The sequence below is a fragment of the Oncorhynchus gorbuscha genome, linkage group LG07, assembly GCF_021184085.1.
Source record: "Oncorhynchus gorbuscha isolate QuinsamMale2020 ecotype Even-year linkage group LG07, OgorEven_v1.0, whole genome shotgun sequence".
In the NCBI taxonomy this organism is placed as follows: domain Eukaryota; kingdom Metazoa; phylum Chordata; class Actinopteri; order Salmoniformes; family Salmonidae; genus Oncorhynchus; species Oncorhynchus gorbuscha.
Window position 1 is genome coordinate 39,787,263 of NC_060179.1, and position 24,384 is coordinate 39,811,646.

Consider the following 24,384-nt stretch of genomic DNA (forward strand, 5'->3'; position numbering starts at 1 on the left):
TCTCAGGCGATATGAAAGAGAGGTTGAACAGGCTGGTAATAGGGGTTGCGACAATGGCGGCAGATAGTTTCAGAAATAGAAGGTCCAGATTGTCAAGCCCAGCTGATTTGTTACGGGTCCAGGTTTTGCAGCTCTTTCAGAACATCTGCTATCTGGATTTGGGTAAAGGAGAACCTGGAGAGGCATGGGCGAGTAGCTGCGGGGGGGGGGCGGAGCTGTTGGCCGAGGTTGGAGTAGCCAGGCGGAAGGCATGACCAGCCGTTGAGAAATGCTTGTTGAAGTTTTCGATAATCATGGATTTATCGGTGGTGACCGTGTTACCTAGCCTCAGTGCAGTGGGCAGCTGGGAGGAGGTGCTCTTGTTCTCCATGGACTTTACAGTGTCCCAAAACTTTTTGGAGTTGGAGCTACAGGATGCAAATTTCTGCCTGAAGAAGCTGGCCTTAGCTTTCCTGACTGACTGCGTGTATTGGTTCCTGACTTCCCTGAACAGTTGCATATCGCGGGAACTATTCGATGCTATTGCAGTCCGCCACAGGATGTTTTTGTGCTGGTCGAGGGCAGTCAGGTCTGGAGTGAACCAAGGGCTATATCTGTTCTTAGTTCTGCATTTTTTGAACGGAGCATGCTTATCTAAAATGGTGAGGAAGTTACTTTTAAAGAATGACCAGGCATCTTCCACTGGTGGGATGAGGTCAATGTCCTTCCAGGATACCCAGGCCAGGTCGATTAGAAAGGCCTGCTCACAGAAGTGTTTTAGGGAGCGCTTGACAGTGATGAGGGAAGACAGCGGAGGTGTATTTGGAGGGCCAGTTGGTCAGGATGACGTCTATGAGGGTGTCCTTGTTTACAGATTTAGGGTTGTACCTGGTGGGTTCCTTGATGATTTGTGTGAGATTGAGGGCATCTAGCTTAGATTGTAGGACTGCCGGGGTGTTAACCAGTTGAAGCTAGGGGGGCGCTATTTCATTATTGGATAAAAAAAAACGTGCCTGTTTTAAGTGCAATATTTTGTCACAAAAACATGCTCGACTATGCATATAATTGCCAGCTTTGGAAAGAAAACACTCTGACGTTTTCAAAACTGCAAAGATATTATCTGTGGGTGCCCCAGAACTGATTTTACAGGCGAAACCAAGATGCAACCTCAAACAGGAAATGAGCAGGATTTGAGGCTCTGTTTTCCATTGTCTCCTTATATGGCTGTGAAAGCGCCACGAATTAGCCTGCCCTTTCTATCGTTTCTCCAAGTTGTCTGCAGTATTGTGACGTATTTGTAGGCATATCATTGGAAGATTGGCCATAAGAGACTACATTTACCAGGGGTCCGCCCAGTGTCCTTTGTTGAAATTGTTGCGTAATCTCCAAGCTCTCACATTCATCCATGTGATTGAGACAGAGAGGAGACTTCCAGGAATGATATATCATGAAGAGATATGTGAAAAACACCTTGAGGATTGATTCTAAACAACGTTTACCATGTTTCAGACGATATTATGGAGTTAATGTGGAAGACAGTTTGGCGTTTGGATGAATTAAATTTCGGTTTTTTTTGGTAGCCAAACATGACGCAGAAAACGGACCGATTTCTCCTGCACAACTAATCTTTCAGGAAAACTGAACATTTTCTATCTAACTGAGAGTCTTCTCATTGAAAACATCCAAAGTTCTTCAAAGGTAAATGATTTATTGAATGTTTTGCTGGTTTTTGTGAAATGTTGCCTGCTAATGCTAACGCTAAATGCTAATGCTAAATGTTAACGCTAAATGCTAACGCTAAATGCTAAATGCTAGTTTTCTATGGTTGAGAAGCATATATAGAAAATCTGAGATGACAGTGTTGTTAACAAAAGGCTAAGCTTGAGAGCAAATAGATTAATTTCATTTCATTTGTGATTTTCATGAATAGTTAACGTTGCGTTATGGTAATGAGCTTGAGGCTGTATTCACGATCCCGGATCCGGGATGGCTCGACGTAAGAAGTTAAGCATATCACAGTTTAGGTCACCTAACAGAACAAACTCTGAAGCTAGATGGGGGGCGATCAATTCACAAATGGTATCCAGGGCACAGCTGGGAGCTGAGGGGGGTCGGTAGCAGGCGGCAACAGTGAGAGACTTATTTCTGGAGAGAGCAATTTTAAAAATTAGTAGTTCGAACTGTTTGGGTATGGACCTGGAAAGTATGACATTACTTTGCAGGCTCTCTCTGCAGTAGACTGCAACTCCTCCCCCTTTGGCAGTTCTATCTTGACTGAAAATGTTATAGTTGGGTATGGAAATCTCAGAATTTTAGTTGGCCTTCCTGAGCCAGGATTTAGACACTGCAAGGACATCAGGGTTAGCAGAGTGTGCTAAAGCAGTGCGTAAAACAAACTTAGGGAGGAGGTTTCTGATGTTGACATGCATGAAGTCAACAAATGAGGGTGCCTGGGGACATGCAGGGCCTGAGTTTACCTCAACAACACCCGCGGAACAGAGGAGGAGTAGTATGAGGGTGCGGCTAAAGGCTATGAAAACTGGTCGCCTAGGGCGTTGGGGACAGAGAATAAAAGGAGCAGATTTCTGGGCATGGTAGAATATATTCAGGGCATAATGCTCAGACAGGGGTATGGTGGGGTGCGGGTACAGCGGAGAAAAGCCCAGGCACTGGGTGATGATGAGAGAGGTTGTATCTCTGGACATGCTGGTTGTAATGGGCGAGGTCACCGCATGTGTGTGAGGTGGGACAAAGGAGGTATCAGGGGTATGAAGAGTGGAACTAGGGGCTCCATTGTAAACTAAAACAATGATAACTAACCTGAACAACAGTATACAAGGCATATTGACATTTGATAGAGACATACAGCGAGGTATACAGTAATCACAGGTGTTGAATTGGGAGAGTTAGCTAAAACAGTAGGTGAGACAACAACAGCTAATCAGATAGCACATCAACAGCAGGTAAAATGGCGTTGACTAGGCAGGGAGGGTCGGATTAACTACACACAGAGCCTGAGTGTGGCTGGGGCCGACAGATAAAACATAAACAAGCAGAATGGAGTACTGTGATTAATGGACAGTCCAGCATGCATCAGCTATGTAGCCAAGTGATCAGTGTCCGGGGGGGGGGCAGCGGTGGATGGGGCAGGGAAGCTAGACTGGCGAGTATTATCCAGGTTAAAAAAACTGTCTGGCTGTGCAGAAGGTAAAAGCAGCTAGCAGTGGCTAACAATGACTAAATAGCTTGTCGCTAGTTAGCTGGTTAGCTTCTGGAGGTTCTTGAATGTGTTCTAAAAATTAAAAATAATAGCGATTCCGTATCACATTGGGTGAGGCAGGTTACCGGAAGGTATAATCGAATTAAAAATCGAAAAGAGATTGAAAGTAAATATGTTGGCAAGTTATGTTCTATACTGTGTGTGTGTAGTTTCTGAAATACAGAATAAAGAGGAATTATTAGTAATTACAATACAATATCAGGATATAGCAATAAAACACTATTACAAGTAACATAATAACTTCAGAGCTCCATAAGGGGGAAGGGCATAGCTATGCATGCCAAATACAGGCCAATTCAATGGTTATGATAAGGCCAGCCTGGGTAGCTTCAGGATACAACATAAGTTTTGCACATACACACTTCACAGGGTAGGCATTCCCTAACAGAACTATGCAAATAAATGCTAGAACGCACCAATAGGATCTTACTAGCGCATGCTTGGCTCTGCCCACCTCTTTGCTCTGCCTACCTCCTTGCTTATTCTGCCCACTATGATTAATTTGCTCCCATTGGAAATGACAGGCGCTGGTCTATCTTGGGTTGGTTATAAAAATCTTTGCTAATACTTCTTTGATGCCATTAGCATCAGCATTGTTTTACAGAACTAATAGAAACATGTAACTACATAAGCACAATTGAGTTTAACACCATAAAGGTTATGAATTCAGTACCTTGCTTGTCCGTGGCTGTAACGGAATACACACAGAATACAATATGCGACACATACATAAATACGGTGTGCTACAGTAGAAATTACACAACCCAATATACAGAAACTGCATTATGATAAAGTAACAAGGCACTTACTTTGATACGAACACACAGAGTAATTATTAGTAAGGAAAACAACAATTAAAACCCGGGTGAAAAAGTTTGGGCCGGTTCTGTTCTGACTGGAAATGTAGCAAATGTCTGCATACTTGACCTAGGGAAACACTGGTGGAATGCTTGGGCCATTGGGCTCTCATCAAAAAGAGAAGTTTGTCCACCTCATCTAGCTAATCCTTGCCTTACATCAGCATAGCGTGCCTCAAATGTAAGTTGTCTGCCACAGTGAAATGGGCTACTTCTATGTTAATTAATGAGGAGGAGGAACGCACCTCGTTTCAAACTGTTGTGAAATATACAAGTTGAAAGATAGCAGAAAGACAATTAGCAGGCAGCGTGCCTTGGTTTTTACTGGCAGTGGGGGATAACTGTCCTGTTGCCTAAAAATCCCATTTTGGAACAATAACCATGTTTCCATCCACAGTTTTCATGCAAGTTTTATTTGATTTCACCTTTATTTTACCAGGTAGGCTAGTTGAGAACAAGTTCTCATTTGCAACTGCGACCTGGCCAGGATAAAGGGAAGCAATTTGACACATACAACAACACAGAGGTACACATGGAATAAACCAACATACAATCAATAATACAGTATAAAAAATCTATATACAGCATGTGTAGAGTAAAGTCATACCGTATTTAAAAAAAAGTCACGACAGCTGTGTGGAAACAGGAAGTTTCGGTACAATTTTATAAATGCCGACAATTTGTTTGTTCTACATTGTGGGATCTTTTAGGGTCTGTAAAATTAATTATGTGAGAATTTATGCACGGTGGAAACACCTTTATGCACAAATATTGATATAATAACCATCATATCAAAGTAAACTTGCAGTCAAGCAATAATATGATGTGTGGTCCTCCCACTATGACTGGGAAACCGAGCAGTTTAGTAGGCTACAGATGAAATTATGAATTTCGCAGGGTGGTGAAAGTGCACTGTGACCTTGATTCGCCTTTCCAAGGCGCGCGCGCGTGTGTGTATGTGTAATAATAATCTCATCATGTAGACTAGCCTACCTGCAGAGCCTACCAACCCTGTATCTGCAATCTGTTTGCTGGAGCGCAAATGCCAAGACCAGAGCAGGCACATTTGCTATTTAACACAACCGTTTTTTGTGGCAAAAATATCGATTGAGTTGTAAGTATGATGGAAATATATTGAACTATACATTTTTATTCAGTACATGAAAATTTAAGTGACAAAAAATAATTTTGTGTGCACTACATCATCACGCACTGATTTTTACCCACAAAAAGTGCAATTGGTGAAAACACACCACTGGTGGGAAAATTGGCACATTTTCTTTAAGCGGATTCTAGAGTATTTGCATGAAAATCTGTTGCCAGTTGAAAGGAAATCTACCTAAGGAACAAATTCAGAAATCACGAGTATAAGAATATATACTTGGAACCTTCTCAAACCTGACTTGAGCATTACAAGATTCCCCTCCCACCCTCATCCGCTTTCTGAGTGCCTGCAGAACATCCCAGCTGGCAGCATGATCAGAGTGGTGCTCTGCCTGCCGCAGGCTGATGACGGCACAGAGGGGCCCTGTGGCACTCCCTGCTCCTGTGATGTGTCTGCAGTGTGGTCTTTGTGTCTGTAGTGCAGTCTAGTCGCAAGCCCAAACCCTCTCCAGCTATGTACCAGCACCGCACTGTCCTCCTCTCTGCCACAGATACACATATATGTAAACACACACACACACACACACACACACACACACACACACACACACACACACACACACACACACACACACACACACACACACACACACACACACACACACACACACACACACACACACACACACACACACACACACACACACACACAAAAGGCACACACACTAACAAGAACACAAATACTAATAAACATTCAAAAGCAAGAGAACATAGACAGACTTGCAGACAAACAATTTCACACACATGAAAAAGAACCCCACACACACATAACTCCTTTCACATGCCCATAAAAGAAATGGATGACAAAAAGGGAAGTGACGATATGAACCCAGCCACAACCAAAGCCTTGCAGTGGGTGGAAAGGTTCCAACATCACACTGATGAGGATCACTGTAGCGGGAGACTGAGGCTAGGGGGGGTGCGGAGGGGGGAACAGGAAGGTGGACCAGAGCCATGGAGGTGGTGTGTGTGTGTATGTGTGTGTCTACGCAGAAGCAGCAGCACTCAGCTAGGGGAAGGCGCTCTGCTGGCCCCCGCTCCAAGAGCTCTGCCTGCCTGCTTGCTGTTGAAGTCATCCATATTGAATGAGGTACATTCAAACATCAGGTAACATAAATACGTAATCCCCTTCATGTGCCTCTCCTTCATAATGCAGAAGGCAGCACTTGCCTCAGAGTAAACCTTCTCTCACTGGGCTCTCACTACTGTGAGATAGTAAACCATTTCAGCTAAGACGAGGAGGAAAACATCAACCAGGTAGGTTACACGAGAGACAAAAGGCCAAAACAAAGTTTTGCAAAAACTGCAAAAACATCACTTACTAATTTTACCAAAAAGTAAAATCGGGTAAATAAAATATCATCAACAGTCATTGACTTGCATGCATTTGAATATTGTTTTGCCATTTGGATGGCAAACTAACATCGCTAAGTAGAGTCTGGTCTGCCAGTGCCTGACAGTGTGAAACACTGAGATTTCTATGGTACTGACCTGATATCTTACAGCCGTACACCTCGAAGCGCAGAGCGATGCCCATTTCCCAGGCAACGGGCCGGACCCGGACGAAGCGGGTGAGAGTGGGTTTGGGAAGCATCGTCCTGGCAACATCAGTAGGGTTGGTGTTCCCTTGGAAAACCTGGGATGGAGACAAGAAGTTGTTAATTATTCACAGTTTGTTTAGTACGTGATGTAGATTCACCACCACTTGGCCAACTGAAGCCTGGGCCTCGCACCACACAGATTCCCACACAGCATAGGGACAGTATATTGTCATTGATTTTAATGGCCACATTAACTATTTGACTTGTAACACTGCTGCAAAAAGCAACACAGGAATTCAATCTTTTAGCCTACAGTTTTACCACCAAAATGAGGTACCACCAAACTGGGTGTTAATGACATGTCAACTAAACTAATACATACAGGTAATACATGTCTTCCAGAGAGGACAGACACAGATGAGTGTATAGTACAGCACAGTGCCCTTTCTGCTGCTCCATCAGTGATTCTGAACATCTTTCCGCTACTCCATCAGTTATCTGAACAACTTTTATTACAAGCACGCGCGCATACATGCAGGCACGGACACACACATACATACATACATACATACATACATACATACATACATACATACATACATACATACATACATACATACATACATACATACATACATACATACATACATACATACATACATACATACATACATACATACATACATACATACATACATACATACATACATACATACATACATACATACATACATACATACATACATACATACATACATACATACATACATACAGTGGGGCAAAAAAGTATTTAGTCAGCCACCAATTGTGCAAGTTCTCCCACTTAAAAAGATGAGAGAGGCCTGTAATTTTCATCATAGGTACACTTCAACTATGACAGACAAAATGAGAAAAATAATCCAGAAAATCACATTGTAGGATTTTTAATTAATACATTAATTAATTAAATGAACCCTAACCCTAATTCTAGTCCTAACCCAAAAATAGTTTACTAATCTTGTGTGGACTTCTGGTTCTCACAAGTATAGTAAAACGTACACACACACACACACACACACACACACACACACACACACACACACACACACACACACACACACACACACACACACACACACACACACACACACACACACACACTTGGTGTGACCTCTCTGACCTGACTCACTGAGTGACTCTGCACTCTGCTGACGTCCAGTGGTACTGTGGTGTCTCTCTGTAAATGCCATGTCTGTAGGTCTCTGTGTTTCACTCTCGCTTTGTATCTTAACCTCTCTTTTGTTTAAGCACCTCATAGCACTTTGTCATCACCTGTGAGTATTGTTTTTGTTTATGGTGTTTGTGTTTGATTGCTGGTGGGAAAAGGGGGAAACCAAGACAAGTCGCCCATGGGCATACACTACCCGTAGGTGAACTTTGTTAAATACACTAGTTAGAACTGGGCGGACCACCCACTGTATTTTTGGTTAGTTAGTTAGCTGTTGTTAAAGTAGGCTAGTCTAGCTTAGGGGTGTGTTTTTGTATATTTATTGTTTCTTTCCTTGGGTCCAGCTCAGCCCCTTTTCCTGCTCCCCCCATTACCGTGTGTTTATAAATAAACCTAGAGTTTGACGGTAGATTTCTGTTGTAGTGGTTATTTCGTTCACACTTTTACTTTGTCACAATAATAATTTGCATGAGTTATGTTACGGGTCTCATTACCATCCCCCCTAGACTGTCGGGCCAAAAGGGATTCGTAACACTTCACTTCCCCGTCCCTATCTTCACTTCCCCGTCCCTATCTTCACTTCCCCATCTTCACTTCCCCGTCCCTATCTTCACTTCCCCGTCCCTATCTTCACTTCCCCGTCCTCACTTCCCCGTCCTCACTTCCCCGTCCTCACTTCCCCGTCCCTATCTTCACTTCCCCGTCCCTATCTTCACTTACCTGTCCCTGCTTCCCACTCCTGGTTCCCTATAGATACTGTAATAGTCATCAACTGAGTAACGGAAGTAAGGAATGGAAAAAAAAGATAGTTATCCACTCTATTAAATGTCAGGCCGGTCAGAGATTCTCTCTCTCTCTGTCGCAGTACCTGCCTTTTTCCAGCTAGCTAGCGCCATCACGATCACGGTAAAGCGCCAAACTGTGGGCTCAGCACCTAGTAAATGGGACCCACTCCTCACAAAAGCATTTTAGAGTCCGGAACAGAGAAACATGGTTTTCCACATCACATTTAAGCACCCGGTGCTTTAAAAAAAGAACTGTATACTTTGGAGAGGTCTTTAAAAAATTGGGCCTGAGAGGGGTGGTGGGTAGGGTACACACACACACACACACAAGCACAAAAAGTGCTACTTTGGTTGCTATTTGGGGAAAATGTTGCTGTCCTTGACATAAACACACACACATTTTGACACAAACACACACACGCACAATGACTGTTTACAGGTTCCACAGATCCTTAGGCTGGTCAAACTAACATCTTGTTGGTCCTGTGGACTGTGAACACCCAGAGAGATGTTTACAGATCGAGAGTCTGCTAGTCTGTTTCACAGGCTGATCGCTGATCGGTTAGTAATGCTCGGGTTGATTCTCTCTCTCTCTCTCTCTCTCTCACTCTCTCTTTCACTATTAGCCACCTCTACCAGCTGCTCAAACATGGAACCTCTCCTCTTTCCATCCATTCATCTTTTTCTTTCTCTCTCCCTCCTCCCCATTCCATTCATCCATCTCACTCCTGGTTTATTAAAGCCTTTAATAACCCCTTTCCTTCTTCAGAAAAATACCAGAGCCTGACACACAGTAAACAATGACTTCATCCAGCCCCCACTAAATGACTAGGAGCTATATACCAGGCGGTGTCAGAGGAAGGCCCCAAAAATTGTCAAAGACTCCAGTCACCCAAGTCATAGACTGTTCTCTATGCTACCGCACGGCAACTGGTACCAGAGTGCCAAGTCTAGGTCCAAAAGGCTCCTTAACAGCTTCTATCCCCAAACTATAAGACTGCGGAACAATTCATCAAATGGCCACCAGGACTATTGACATTGCCCCCCCCACCCCTACTCGCTGTTTATTATCTATACATAGTCACTTTACCCCTACCTACATGTAAAAATTACCTTGACTAACCTGTTATTATTCATTATTGTTGTTTTGTGTTACTTTGTTTTATTTTCTTATTTTATTTTTAAAATATGTTCTTAACCTGTTGAGGCGAGGGGTTCCCCTCAGGGAACCCCAACCCCTCCATTCAGATGAAAAGGTGCCGCAGGGAATGCAAAAATATTATTTTGAAATATTTAACCCCCACACATTAACAAGTCCAATAGCTCAAATGAAAGATAAACACCATGTTCATCTACCCAGCATGTCAGATTTTTAAAATGTTTTACGGCGAAAACACAACATATATTTATGTTAGACCACCACCAAATCAAAGAAAAAACGTAGCCATTTTTTTCCAGCAAAAGATAAAATCACAAAAGCAGGATTAAAAATAAAATCAATCACTAACCTCTTGAAAATCTTTATCAGATGACAGTCATTTGACATGTTACACAGTACATTTATGTTTTGTTCGATAATATGCATTTTATATCCATAAATCTTGGTTTACATTGACGCCATACTCATCATAAACTTTGACTAAAGATACATGTTCTACATATAATTAAAGATACACTGGTTCTTAATGCAACCGCTGTGTCACTTTTTTTTAACGTTACGGAAAAAGGCTAACATTGCAATAATCTGAGACGGCGCTGAGACGTAACAATATTTCTCTGCCATGTTGGAGTCAACAGAAATACAAAATTACAACATAAATATTCCCTTACGTTTGATGATCTTTCATCAGAATGTAGTGCAAGGAGTCCTAGTTCAACAATAAATTGTTTTGTTCCATAATGTTCAATTCTAGTGTCCAAGTAGCAGCATTTGCTATCACTTTCAGCTCACATGCCCAAAAAATGACTTCTGGTCCAGGATAACTTGCATGAAAACTTCCAAAAGACATATTACAGGTCGAAAAAACTGGTCAAACTAAGTGCAGAATCAATCTTCAGGATGTTATAATCATATATATCCAATAACATTCCAACCGGATCATTCGTTTTCATCTGGGGCTGATTGGAACAGCCGTAGCACTCAAAGAAAAATGTGCCACAACAAAATGGCATTCTCTTGCGAACCGACTATTTTCCCTCCCATTAGGTCAAAGTTCACAGCAAATGCTCCATTATACTTTCTACTGAATGAGGACATCTACTGGAAGACGTAGGAAGTTTTTCCAGATGCATAACTTGTTGGGAAGAGAGGGGGCGATGACATCAAAGTTGCCCCAACTTTCAGGATTTCAAAACTTGTTTGAAAGATTGCCTGCTCTGTGAGTTCTGTTATACTCACAGACATAATTCAAACGGTTTTAGAAACTTCAGAGTTGTCTATCCAATATTAATAATAATATGCATATATTAGCAATTTAGGACAGATTTTGATGCAGTTCACTATGGGCACGCAATTCATCCAAAGTTAAAATACTGCCCCCTATCTCGATTTCTTGAACTACATTGTTTGTTAACTGCTTGTAAGTAAGCATTTCATGGTAAGGTCTGTTGTATTTGGCTCTTGTGACAAATATAATTTGATTTGGCGACTGTAGTCTCTTTAAACGACAGAGTAGTACGGCACTGTAAATACAGTCTCTCTCACACAATGTTGTGTGTATTAGCATTCCACTCTATGCACATAATATTATAGTGGGAACATTTTTGCTACACAAAGACAGAACACAGACCAGGCCAGGGGCATTCCCCTTTTTTGAGGTATGGTGTGGCTGAGACAGAGATCCAAGCTAAAATTAAGGAGGAGACTACAATTCAACTCTGGCTGACTGTTAGTTTACACATTACTGGCTATTTTAAGTACTGGGTCTGGTTGGCCATGTCTTCTGCTTTTGATATACTATTCTATAAGTACTGCTACTTCTGCAGTAACACACACAGTGCTGAAGTATAAGAAAAGTCTATGCGCTTATGACACCATGCAATCTTAGAGGTGGGCAGTGGGGTACAGAGTGGGTGAGGAGTAATCTCTCTTACCTTCTGTTTTGACCCCTCCTTTAGTGTGATCCAGTCTTCTCCGTTAGAGCTGACATCCACCTTGTAGGACTTGATCCAGTAGGTTTTCCTGGTTTCCTGGGAAACGGCCCCCTGTGTTCCGATGGCCGACACAAACCGAAGGAAACCCAAGTCCACCTGAGGAGAGAGGGAATGGTCAGTAAAGTTCAATTCAAACTTTATCTTTTCTGTGGAATAGTACAGAGCAAACAGAAATACTGTACTTTCATTATAAAGAGAAACTGTAGTGCAAGTACCAAATACTGACGATATAAAACAGTTATTGGAAAGCACCTTTAGCCCACCTCATCAAACTATGATTGAAATGTAATAAACAGCAGGAGTATGGAATGATATTCTATTGATAAAAAAGGACACTGGATGAAATCTTAATTTCCTGTGATGGGAAGAGCTTATTTGATAAAAGTGAATATTGAATGGAATGGAGTCTCCTCATATTCAAAACAGAAAAAAAGCCGATATTAGATTGAATTTCAAATAGTATAAGGCGGCGTTAAAGCAAAAATTGAGCTTCATAAATAATCATGAACTGCTGTAACATTACTGATTTGTTATTATATTTTTATGAGCCGACTGCCAGACTGGGGGAAACCGGGCCAAGAGGTTATTGGAGAGAAGGGAGATAGAACAGAGTCAGTAAGGTTGAAAGGACTGTGATGCTGAACAGACTAAAGTGAAGGAGGTTTCCATGCATCAGGGTTTGAGAACGTTTACACTGTTTTCTATCAGAACTGTGGACAGTCTCTGTCTCGGTCTGTCTCTGTCAGGAAGAAGCAAAACCATACTCCTGGCACTGCCTCTCCATGTGTTGACTCCTACTCCTATGAACAATCACGACATCTCAACCTCAACCACCCCATCTCCCCATGGATCCCCTTAAATGGACAGATCCATGTCCCATCAAGCTTGTCTAACAGGGCTAAAGTTACAGTAGGGGCTTGAGACTGGATTGATTAAACAGTTCAGACGTGGCCTGTTAGTTACAGTAGCCCCCACTCAGAGAGAGAAGACATTGTTTCGGCTCGCTGGTCCCTCACGCAGAGAAAGAAAAACAACACTTGGCCTTTTGACTTGTTTTCAATCCTCTGGTCTGCCCGTATGGATGCCACTTAAATCCTGCGTCTCATCTCTCTATCCAGAACAGAAGAGAAGGGGAGGAAAGACTGGTGGACGACTGATGAAGGAGAGGAGGGCTCGTGGGAGAAGCCTCCAATAGCGGAGAGTGAGGTTATGCTGCAAGGAGGAGTAAAGGACGCATCTCAAATGGCTCCATATTCCGTATAGTGCACTAATCTGACCAGGGTCCATACAGCTAGTGCACTAAATCGGGAGCCATTTGGTATGCAACCACAGAGAGCCGAGGAGATCAGCCTTTCAATACCAGCTTAAACCAGTTGACTAGAGCACTAGCCGGCTAGCCAGTCAGCACAGGCAGCCCAGGCAGTGCAGGTTAAAGACATCCATACAGCCTTAAACAGTGAAGAGTGCTCCTCTCTCTCTCTTGCTCCATTGCACATGCTTAACATATCATAGTTAAGACTCACATCTGCATATCACAGTGAATACATTGTGAATACATTGCCAGCCGATGGATGAATGAAGAAAGAAAAAAAAGCGAGCGAAAGACAGAATACTTTTGTTCTGGCCTTGGAGCTTAACTGGGTTTACAGAATAAGGACCAGATTTTTTGTTGTTGCCCATAAACAGAGACATAATCAAATCCCCTGTTTCAGAGCATTTTGTCACGAAAAGATGCTCGACTATGCATGTAATTGACAGCTTTGGAAAGAAAAAACTCTGACGTTTCCAAAACTGCAAAGATATTATCTGTGAGTGCCCCAGAACTAATGCTACAGGTAAAACCAAGATTAAGTTTCATACAGGAAATGCCCCAGATTCTGAAGGCGCTGTGTTCCAATGTCTCCTTATATGGCTGTGTGTTATGCAGGTGAATGAGGACCCAAAAGCGACTTGGCGAAAACAGAGTTTTTAATCCAGTAAGAAACTTTACAAAACAAAAAGCATAATACTACTCGTAAAGACGAGAACAGACTGGAGACTTGATCGAGAACTGCAGGTTGCCTCAGGAAGGCACTTGAACCTAGCAGACTCAGACACCTGCTCACCACGCAGCATCTGAGGGAAACACGACACGACAGGGCAAAACATAGACACAGCACGGTGAATTATAGATGAGGATCCGACGGGGCAGGAACGGAAAACAAGGAGAGAAATAGGGACTCTAATCAGGGAAAAGGATCGGGAACAGGTGTGGGAAGACTAAATGATTGATTAGGGGAATAGGAACAGCTGGGAGCAGGAACGGAACGATAGAGAGAAGAGAGAGCGAGAGAGTGAGAGAGGGAGGGGGGAGAGAGAGGGATAGAAAGAGGGAAAGAACCTAATAAGACCAGCAGAGGGAAACGAATAGAAGGGGAAGCACAGGGACAAGACATGATAATTAATGACAAAACATGACAGTACCCCCCCCCACTCACCGAGCGCCTCCTGGCGCACTCGAGGAGGAACCCTGGCGGCAACGGAGGAAATCATCAATGAGCGAACGGTCCAGCACGTCCCGAGACGGAACCCAACTCCTCTCCTCAGGACCGTAACCCTCCCAATCCACTAAGTATTGGTGACCCCGTCCCCGACAACGCATGTCCATGATCTTACGTACCTTGTAAATAGGTGCGCTCTCGACAAGGACGGGAGGGAAGACGAACGGGGGTGCGAAGAAAGGGCTTGACACAGGAGACATGGAAGACAGGATGGACGCGACGAAGATGTCGCGGAAGAAGCAGTCGCACAGCGACAGGATTGACGACCTGGGAGACACGGAACGGACCAATGAACCGCGGAGTCAACTTACGAGAAGCTGTCGTAAGAGGAAGGTTGCGAGTGGAAAGCCACACTCTCTGGCCGCAACAATACCTTGGACTCTTAATCCTGCGTTTATTGGCGGCTCTCACAGTCTGTGCCCTGTAGCGGCAAAGTGCAGACCTCACCCTCCTCCAGGTGCGCTCACAACGTTGGACAAACGCTGAGCGGAGGGAACGCTGGACTCGGCAAGCTGGGATGAGAACAGAGGAGGCTGGTAACCCAGACTACTCTGAAACGGAGATAACCCGGTAGCAGACGAAGGAAGCGAGTTGTGAGCGTATTCTGCCCAGGGGAGCTGTTCTGCCCAAGACGCAGGGTTTCTGAAAGAAAGGCTGCGTAGTATGCGACCAATCGTCTGATTGGCCCTCTCTGCTTGACCGTTAGACTGGGGATGAAACCCGGAAGAGAGACTGACGGACGCACCAATCAAACGACAGAACTCCCTCCAAAACTGTGACGTGAATTGCGGGCCTCTGTCTGAAATGGCGTCTAACGGGAGGCCATGAATTCTGAACACATTCTCGATAATGATTTGTGCCGTCTCCTTAGCGGAAGGAAGTTTAGCGAGGGGAATGAAATGTGCCGCCTTAGAGAACCTATCGACAACCGTAAGAATCACAGTCTTCCCCGCAGACAAAGGCAGACCGGTAATGAAGTCTAGGGCGATGTGAGACCATGGTCGAGAAGGAATGGGGAGCGGTCTGAGACGACCGGCAGGAGGAGAGTTACCCGACTTAGTCTGCGCGCAGTCCGAACAAGCAGCCACGAAACGGCGCGTGTCACGCTCCTGAGTCGGCCACCAAAAGCGCTGGCGAATAGACGCAAGAGTGCCTCGAACACCGGGATGACCAGCTAACTTGGCAGAGTGAGCCCACTGAAGAACAGCCAGACGAGTGGAAACAGGAACGAAAAGGAGGTTACTAGGACAAGCGCGGCGACGCAGTGTGCGTGAGTGCTTGCTTAACCTGTCTTTCAATTCCCCAGACTGTTAACCCGACAACACGCCCATAAGGAAGAATCCCTCGGGATCAGTAGAAGCCACAGAAGAACTAAACAGACGGGATAAGGCATCAGGCTTGGTGTTCTTGCTACCCGGACGGTAAGAAATCACAAACTCGAAACGAGCGAAAAACAACGCCCAACGAGCTTGACGGGCATTAAGTCGTTTGGCAGAACGGATGTACTCAAGGTTCTTATGGTCTGTCCAAACGACAAAAGGAACGGTCGCCCCCTCCAACCACTGTCGCCATTCACCTAGGGCTAAGCGGATGGCGAGCAGTTCACGGTTACCCACATCATAGTTGCGCTCAGATGGCGACAGGCGATGAGAAAAATAAGCGCAAGGATGAACCTTATCGTCAGACTGGAAGCGCTGGGATAGAATGGCTCCCACGCCTACCTCTGAAGCGTCAACCTCGACAATGAATTGTCTAGTGACGTCAGGAGTAACGAGGATAGGAGCGGACGTAAAACGTTCTTTTAGAAGATCAAAAGCTCCCTGGGCGGAACCGGACCACTTAAAACACGTCTTGACAGAAGTAAGAGCTGTGAGAGGGGCAGCAACTTGACCGAAATTACGAATGAAACGCCGATAGAAATTAGCGAAACCTAAAAAGCGCTGCAACTCGACACGTGACCTTGGAACGGGCCAATCACTGACAGCTTGGACCTTAGCGGAATCCATCTGAATGCCTTCAGCGGAAATAACGGAACCGAGAAAAGTAACGGAGGAGACATGAAAAGAGCACTTCTCAGCCTTTACGTAGAGACAATTCTCTAAAAGGCGCTGTAGAACACGTCGAACGTGCTGAACATGAATCTCGAGTGACGGTGAAAAAATCAGGATATCGTCAAGATAGACAAAAACAAAGATGTTCAGCATGTCTCTCAGAACATCATTAACTAATGCCTGAAAAACAGCTGGCGCATTGGCGAGACCAAACGGCAGAACCCGGTACTCAAAATGCCCTAACAGAGTGTTAAACGCCGTTTTCCACTCGTCCCCCTCTCTGATGCGCACGAGATGGTAAGCGTTACGAAGGTCCAACTTAGTAAAGCACCTGGCTCCCTGCAGAATCTCGAAGGCTGATGACATAAGGGGAAGCGGATAACGATTCTTAACCGTTATGTCATTCAGCCCTCGATAATCCACGCAGGGGCGCAGAGTACCGTCCTTCTTCTTAACAAAAAAGAACCCCGCCCCGGCCGGAGAGGAAGAAGGCACTATGGTACCGGCGTCAAGAGACACAGATAAATAATCCTCGAGAGCCTTACGTTCGGGAGCCGACAGAGAATATAGTCTACCCCGAGGAGGAGTGGTCCCCGGAAGGAGATCAATACTACAATCATACGACCGGTGAGGAGGAAGAGAGTTGGCTCGGGACCGACTGAAGACCGTGCGCAGATCATGATATTCCTCCGGCACTCCTGTCAAATCGCCAGGTTCCTCCTGAGAAGTGGGGACAGAAGAAATGGGAGGGATGGCAGACATTAAGCACTTCACATGACAAGATACGTTCCAGGATAGGATAGAATTACAAGACCAATTAATAGAAGGATTATGACATACTAGCCAGGGATGACCCAAAACAACTGGTGTAAAAGGTGAACGAAAAATCAAAAAAGAAATAGTCTCACTGTGGTTACCAGATACTGTGAGAGTTAAAGGTAGTGTCTCAAATCTGATACTGGGAAGATGACTACCATCTAAGGCAAACATGGGCGTAGGCTTGTCTAACTGTCTGAAAGGAATGTTATGTTTCCGAACCCATGCTTCGTCCATGAAACAACCCTCAGCCCCAGAGTCAATCAAGGCACTGCATGTAGCACCCGAACCGGTCCAGCGTAGATGGACCGACATAGTAGTACAGGATCTAGATGAAGAGACCTGAGTAGTAGCGCTCACCAGTAGCCCTCCGCTTACTGATGGGCTCTGGCCTCTTACTGGACATGAATTAACAAAATGTCCATCAAATCCGCAATAGAGGCACAGGCGGTTGGTGATCCTCCGTTCCCTCTCCTTAGTCGAGATGCGAATCCCTCCCAGCTGCATGGGCTCAGTCTCAGAGCCAGAGGAGGGAGATGGTTGCGATGCGGAGCAGGGAAACACCGTTGATGCGAGCTCTCTTCCACGAGCCTGGTGACGAAGATCTACCCGTCGTTCTATGCGGATGGCGAGAGCAATCAAAGAGTCCACACTGGAAGGAACCTCCCGAGAGAGAATCTCATCTTTGACCACTGTGTGGAGTCCCTCCAGAAAACGAGCGAGCAGCGCCGGCTCGTTCCAGTCACTAGAGGCAGCAAGAGTACGAAACTCTATAGAGTAATCCGTTATGGATCGATCACCTTGGCATAGGGAAGCCAGGGCCCTAGAAGCCTCCCCACCAAAAACTGAACGGTCAAAAACCCGAATCATCTCCTCTTTAAAGTTCTGGTAATTGTTAGAACAATCAGCCCTTGCCTCCCAGATAGCTGTGCCCCACTCTCGGGCCCGGCCAGTAAGGAGTGAAATGACGTAAGCAACCCGAGCTCTCTCACTAGAGTATGTGTTGGGTTGGAGAGAGAACACAATATCACACTGGGTGAGAAAGGAGCGGCACTCCGTGGGCTGCCCGGAGTAGCAAGGTGGGTTATTAACCCTAGGTTCCGGAGGCTCGGCAGGCCAGGAAGTAACAGGTGGCACGAGACGAAGACTCTGGAACTGTCCAGAGAGGTCGGAAACCTGAGCGGCCAGGTTCTCCACGGCATGGCGAGCAGCAGACAATTCCTGCTCGTGTCTGCCGAGCATGGCTCCTTGGATCTTGACGGCAGTGTTACGAGCCTCTGTAGTCGCTGGGTCCATTCCTTGGTCGGATCCTTCTGTTATGCAGGTGAATGAGGACCCAAAAGCGACTTGGCGAAAACAGAGTTTTTAATCCAGTAAGAAACTTTACAAAACAAAAGCATAATACTACTCGTAAAGACGAGAACAGACTGGAGACTTGATCGAGAACTGCAGGTTGCCTCAGGAAGGCACTTGAACCTAGCAGACTCAGACACCTGCTCACCACGCAGCATCTGAGGGAAACACGACACGACAGGGCAAAACATAGACACAGCACGGTGAATTATAGATGAGGATCCGACGGGGCAGGAACGGAAAACAAGGAGAGAAATAGGGACTCTAATCAGGGAAAAGGATCGGGAACAGGTGTGGGAAGACTAAATGATTGATTAGGGGAATAGGAACAGCTGGGAGCAGGAACGGAACGATAGAGAGAAGAGAGAGCGAGAGAGTGAGAGAGGGAGGGGGAGAGAGAGGGATAGAAAGAGGGAAAGAACCTAATAAGACCAGCAGAGGGAAACGAATAGAAGGGGAAGCACAGGGACAAGACATGATAATTAATGACAAAACATGACACTGTGAATGCACCAGGAATGTGCCTGCCCTTTGTGTCGTTTCTCCAAGGTGTCTGCAGCATTGTGACGTATTTGTAGGCATATCATTGGAAGATTGACCATAAGAGACTACATTTACCAGGGGTCCGCCCGCCCTCACACAGGAAGCGGCGCAGGTCCTAATCCAGACACTTGTCATCTCCCGTCTGGATTACTGCAACTCGCTGTTGGCTGGGCTCCCTGCCTGTGCCATTAAACCACTTCAACTCATCCAGAACGCCGCAGCCCGTCTGGTGTTCAACCTTCCCAAGTTCTCTCATGTCACCCCGCTCCTCCGTTCTCTCCACTGGCTTCAAGTTGAAGCTCGCATCCGCTACAAGACCATGGTGCTTGCCTACGGAGCTGTGAGGGGAACGGCACCTCAGTACCTCCAGGCTCTGATCAGGCCCTACACCCAAACAAGGGCACTGCGTTCATCCACCTCTGGCCTGCTCGCCTCCCTACCACTGAGGAAGTACAGCTCCCGCTCAGCCCAGTCAAAACTGTTCGCTGCTCTGGCCCCCCCAATGGTGGAACAAACTCCCTCACGACGCCAGGACAGCGGAGTCAATCACCACCTTCCGGAGACACCTGAAACCCCACCTCTTTAAGGAATACCTAGGATAGGATAAGTATTCCCTCTCACCCCCCCCCCTTTAAGATTTAGATGCACTATTGTAAAGTGACTGTTCCACTGGATGTCATAAGGTGAATGCACCAATTTGTAAGTCGCTCTGGATAAGAGCGTCTGCTAAATGACTTAAATGTAAATGTAAATGTAGCTCACCCAAACCCCTTAACACCCCTCAGGATGCGTGAGAAAGGAGTTGGGTGCAGTTGAATCAGTGAAGGTAACCTGTAGTGGACTATTTATATTTGTTTGTTGTTTGTTTGTTTTTTCTGACCAAAGAGAGCAAAGAGTGTCATGCAACTTGGGTCAAGATCTGTTTCTTGCTTTGCTCTTAGGAATAGGGCACCATTGAAAGGAGTGATTTCTGGGGTAGCGTTAAGTGTGGAGTTGAAAATGGAAAATTCCTGGTGTTTGGTGCGATGCAGACCCGGTGGGGAGCGTGGTGAACCATAGGAGTCATTGTCAGTCCTTTTGAGTTCGAGTCTCTACCAGACAAAGTCATGTTAGGAAGTGTCAGTTATCCTTTTTCGGTGGATAAAGTTGTGTGTGTCTACTGTAAAGGGTGCTCATGTGGCTGGGGATCAGAAGTGTCCAGTGCGAGAGAGGCAGGTTGAAGTGGCCAGAGTGGTGCAGAGTCAGAGTAGTTCAGAAGGTGTCGTATGCTGAGGCAGAGAAGAAGCTGGGTGTACTTTTTGTTTATCTTTATGAAAAAGTGGTATATAGGTGTAGGGTTTTTATTTTTATTTTACCTTTACTTATGCAGGTTTTTCTCAATGAGATAACATATTTTTTTCCAAGAGAGACCTGGTCCAATAGCAGCAATTTCTGGTACTGTTAGAAGCAAATGAGAATGGGACCGTAATTGATATTTACTTACCGACCTGACTAAAAAAGAACAGAGATTTTTATTTTGTATTTTATTTAATCTTTATTTAACCAGGTAGGCTAGTTGAGAACAAGTTGTCATTTACAACTGCGACCTGGCCAAGATAAAGCATATCAGTATGAACAGACAACAACACAGAGTTACACATGGAGTAAAAAATAAACAAGTCAATAACACAGTAGAAAGAAAAAAAGAGTCTATATACATTGTGTGCAAAAGGCATGCAGATTAACACTGGAGTGATAAATGATCAGATGGTCATGTGCAGGTAGAGATACTGGTGTGCAAAAGAGCAGAAAAGTACATAAATATAAACAGTATGGGGATGAGGTAGGTAAATTGGGTGGGCTATTTATCGATGCACTATGTCCAGCTGCAGCGATCGGTTAGCTGCTCAGATAGCAGATGTTTGAAGTTGGTGAGGGTGATAAATTCATTCCAGTCACAGGCAGCAGAGAACTGGAAGGAAAGGTGGCCAAATGAAGTGTTGGCTTTAGGGATGATCAGTGAGATACACCTGCTGGAGCGAGTGCTACGGGTGGGTGTTGCCATCGTGACCAGTGAACTGAGATAAGGCGGAGCTTTACCTAGCATGGACTTGTAGATGACCTGGAGCCAATGGGTCTGGCGACGAATATGTAGCGAGGGCCAGCCGACTAGAGCATACAGGTCGCAGTGGTGGGTGGTATAAGGTGCTTTAGTAACAAAACGGATGGCACTGTGATAAACTGCATCCAGTTTGCTGAGTAGAGTATTGGAAGCTATTTTGTAGATAACATCGCCGAAGTCAAGGATCGGTAGGATAGTCAGTTTTACCAGGGTAAGTTTGGCGGTGTGAGTGAAGGAGGCTTGTGGAATAGAAAGCCGACTCTAGATTTGATTTTAGATTGGAGATGTTTGATATGAGTCTGGAAGGAGAGTTTACAGTCTAGCCAGACACCTAGATACTTATAGATGTCCACATATTCTAGGTCGGAACCATCCAGGGTGGTGATGCTAGTCGGGCGTGCGGGTGCAGGCAGCGAACTGTTGAAAAGCATGCATTTGGTTTTACTAGCGTTTAAGAGCAGTTGGAGGCCACGGAAGGAGTGTTGTATGGCATTGAAGCTCGTTTGGAGGTTAGATAGCACAGTATCCAAGGAAGGGCCAGAAGTATACAGAATGGTGTCGTCTGCGTAGAGGTGGATCAGGGAATCGCCCGCAGCAAGAGCAACATCATTGATATATATACAGAATAAAGAGTCGGCCCGAGAATTGAACCCTGTGGAACCCCCATAGAGACTGCCAGAGGACCGGACAACATGCCCTCCGATTTGACACACTGAACTCTGTCTGAAAGTAGTTGGTGAACCGTGCCAGGCAGTCATTAGAAAAACCGAGGCTACTGAGTCTGCCGATAAGAATATGGTGATTGACAGAGTCGAAAGCCTTGGACAGGTCCATGAAGATGGCTGCACAGTACTGTCTTTTATCGATGGCGGTTATGATATCGTTTAGTACCTTGAGCGTGGCTGAGGTACACCAGTGAGCGGCTTGGAAACCAGATTGCACAGCGGAGAAGGTACGAACGATGGGATTCAAGAGGGTCAGTGATCTGTTTGTTGACTTTGCTTTCGAAGACCTTAGATAGGCAGGGCAGGATGGATATAGGTCTGTAACAGTTTGGGTCCAGGGTGTCTCCCCCTTTGAAGAGGGGGATGACTGCGGCAGCTTTCCAATCTTTGGGGATCTCAGACGATATGAAAGAGAGGTTTAACTGGCTGGTAATAGGGGTTGCGACAATGGCGGCGGATAGTTTCAGAAATAGAGGGTCCAGATTGTCAAGCCCAGCTGATTTGTATGGGTCCAGGTTTTGCAGCTCTTTCAAAACATCTGCTATCTGGATTTGGGTAAAAGAGAAGCTGGGGAGGCTTGGGCGAGTAGCTGCGGGGGGGGGGGGGGGGGGGGGTGGAGCTGTTGCCCGAGGTTGGAGTAGCCAGGAGGAAGGCATGGCTAGCCGTTGAGAGATGCCTGTTGAAGTTTTCAATAATCATGGATTTATCGGTGGTGACCGTGTTACCTAGCCTCAGTGCAGTGGGCATGGACTTCACAGTGTCCCAGAACTTTTTGGAGTGAGAGCTACAGGATGCAAATTTCTGCTTGAAGCAGCTGGCCTTTGCATTCCTGACTGACTGCGTGTATTGGTTCCCGACTCCCCCTGAGCAGTTGCATATCACGGGGACTATTCGATGCTATTGCAGTCCGTGTAACGACGTTCGTCTGTTGTAAGAAGAGAGTTAGACCGAAATGCAGCGTGTAGGTTACTCATGACTTTAATGAATGAAAACGGTACATGAAATAACTGAAATACGAAAACAACAAACGAAACGTGAAACTAATTACAGCCTATCTGGTGACTACTACACAGAGACAGGTACAAACACCCATAAAATACAAAGCGAAAGTCAGGCTGTCTAAATACGGTTCTCAATCAGAGACAACGACAAGCACCTGACTCTGATTGAGAATCGCCTCAGGCAGCCAAGCCTAACTAGACACACCCCTAATCAGCCGCAATCCCAAATAATACAAACCCCAATACGAATACAACATATAAACCCATGTCACACCCTGGCCTACCCAAACATATAACAAAAACACAAAATACAATGACCAAGGCGTGACAGTCCGCCACAGGATGTTCTTGTGCTGGTCGAGGGCAGTCAGGTCTGGAGTGAACCAAAGGCTATATCTGTTCTTAGTTCTGCATTTTTTTGAATGGAGCATGATTATCTAAGATGGTGAGGAAGTTACTTTTGAAGAATGACCAGGCATCCTCAACTGACGGGATGAGGTCAATATCCTTCCAGGATACCCGGGTTTTAGGGAGCGTTTGACAGTGATGAGGGGTGGTCGTTTGACTGCGGACCCGTAGCGGATACAGGCAATGAGGCAGTGATCGCTGAGATCCTGGTTGAAGACAGCGGAGGTGTATTTGGAGGGCTAGTCGGTCAGGATAACGTCTATTAGGGTGCCCTTGTTTACAGATTTAGGGTTGTACCTGATGGGTTCCTTGATGATTTGTGTGAGAATGAGGGCATCTAGCTTAGATTGTAGGACTGCCAGGCTGTTAGGTCACCTAACAGAACAAACTCTGAAGCTAGATGGGAGGCGATCAATTCACAAATGGTGTCCAGGGCACAGCTGGGAGCTGAGGGGGGTCGGTAGCAGTCGGCAACAGTGAGAGACTTATTTCTGGAGAGAGTCATTTTTAAAATTAGTAGTTCGAACTGTTTGGGTATGGACCTGGAAAGTATGACATTACTTTGCAGGCTATCTCTGCAGTATACTGCAACTCCTCCCCCTTTGATAGTTCTATCTTGTCTGAAAATGTTATAGTTGGGTATGGAAATCTCCAAATTTTTGGTGGCCTTCCTAAGCCAGGATTCAGACACGGCAAGGACATCAGGGTTGGCAGAGTGTGCTAAAGCAGTGAGTAAAACAAACTTAGGGAGGAGGCTTCTGATGATGACATGCATGAAACCAAGGCTTTTTCGTTCACAGAAGTCAACAAATGAGGGTGCCTGGGGACATGCAGGGCCTGCGTTTTACACAATACGGCCTTGTAAATCAGTGTAAACAAG

At 45.3% G+C, this 24,384-nt stretch overlaps 1 protein-coding gene across 5 annotated transcripts in view; it reads right to left on the reverse strand.

Moving 5' to 3' along the window:
* The window catches only part of LOC124039854 (neuropilin-1a-like), a 127,516-nt gene that overhangs the window by 30,307 nt on the left and 72,825 nt on the right, over nt 1-24,384 (reverse strand). For all 5 annotated transcript variants that reach the window (XM_046356321.1, XM_046356320.1, XM_046356322.1 and 2 more), the window contains 2 exons: nt 11,907-12,062; nt 6,772-6,916 (listed from right to left, as the gene is read on the reverse strand). In XM_046356321.1, coding sequence (XP_046212277.1) covers nt 6,772-6,916; nt 11,907-12,062 — 301 coding nt within the window. The remainder of the gene's footprint in view (nt 1-6,771; nt 6,917-11,906; nt 12,063-24,384) is intronic.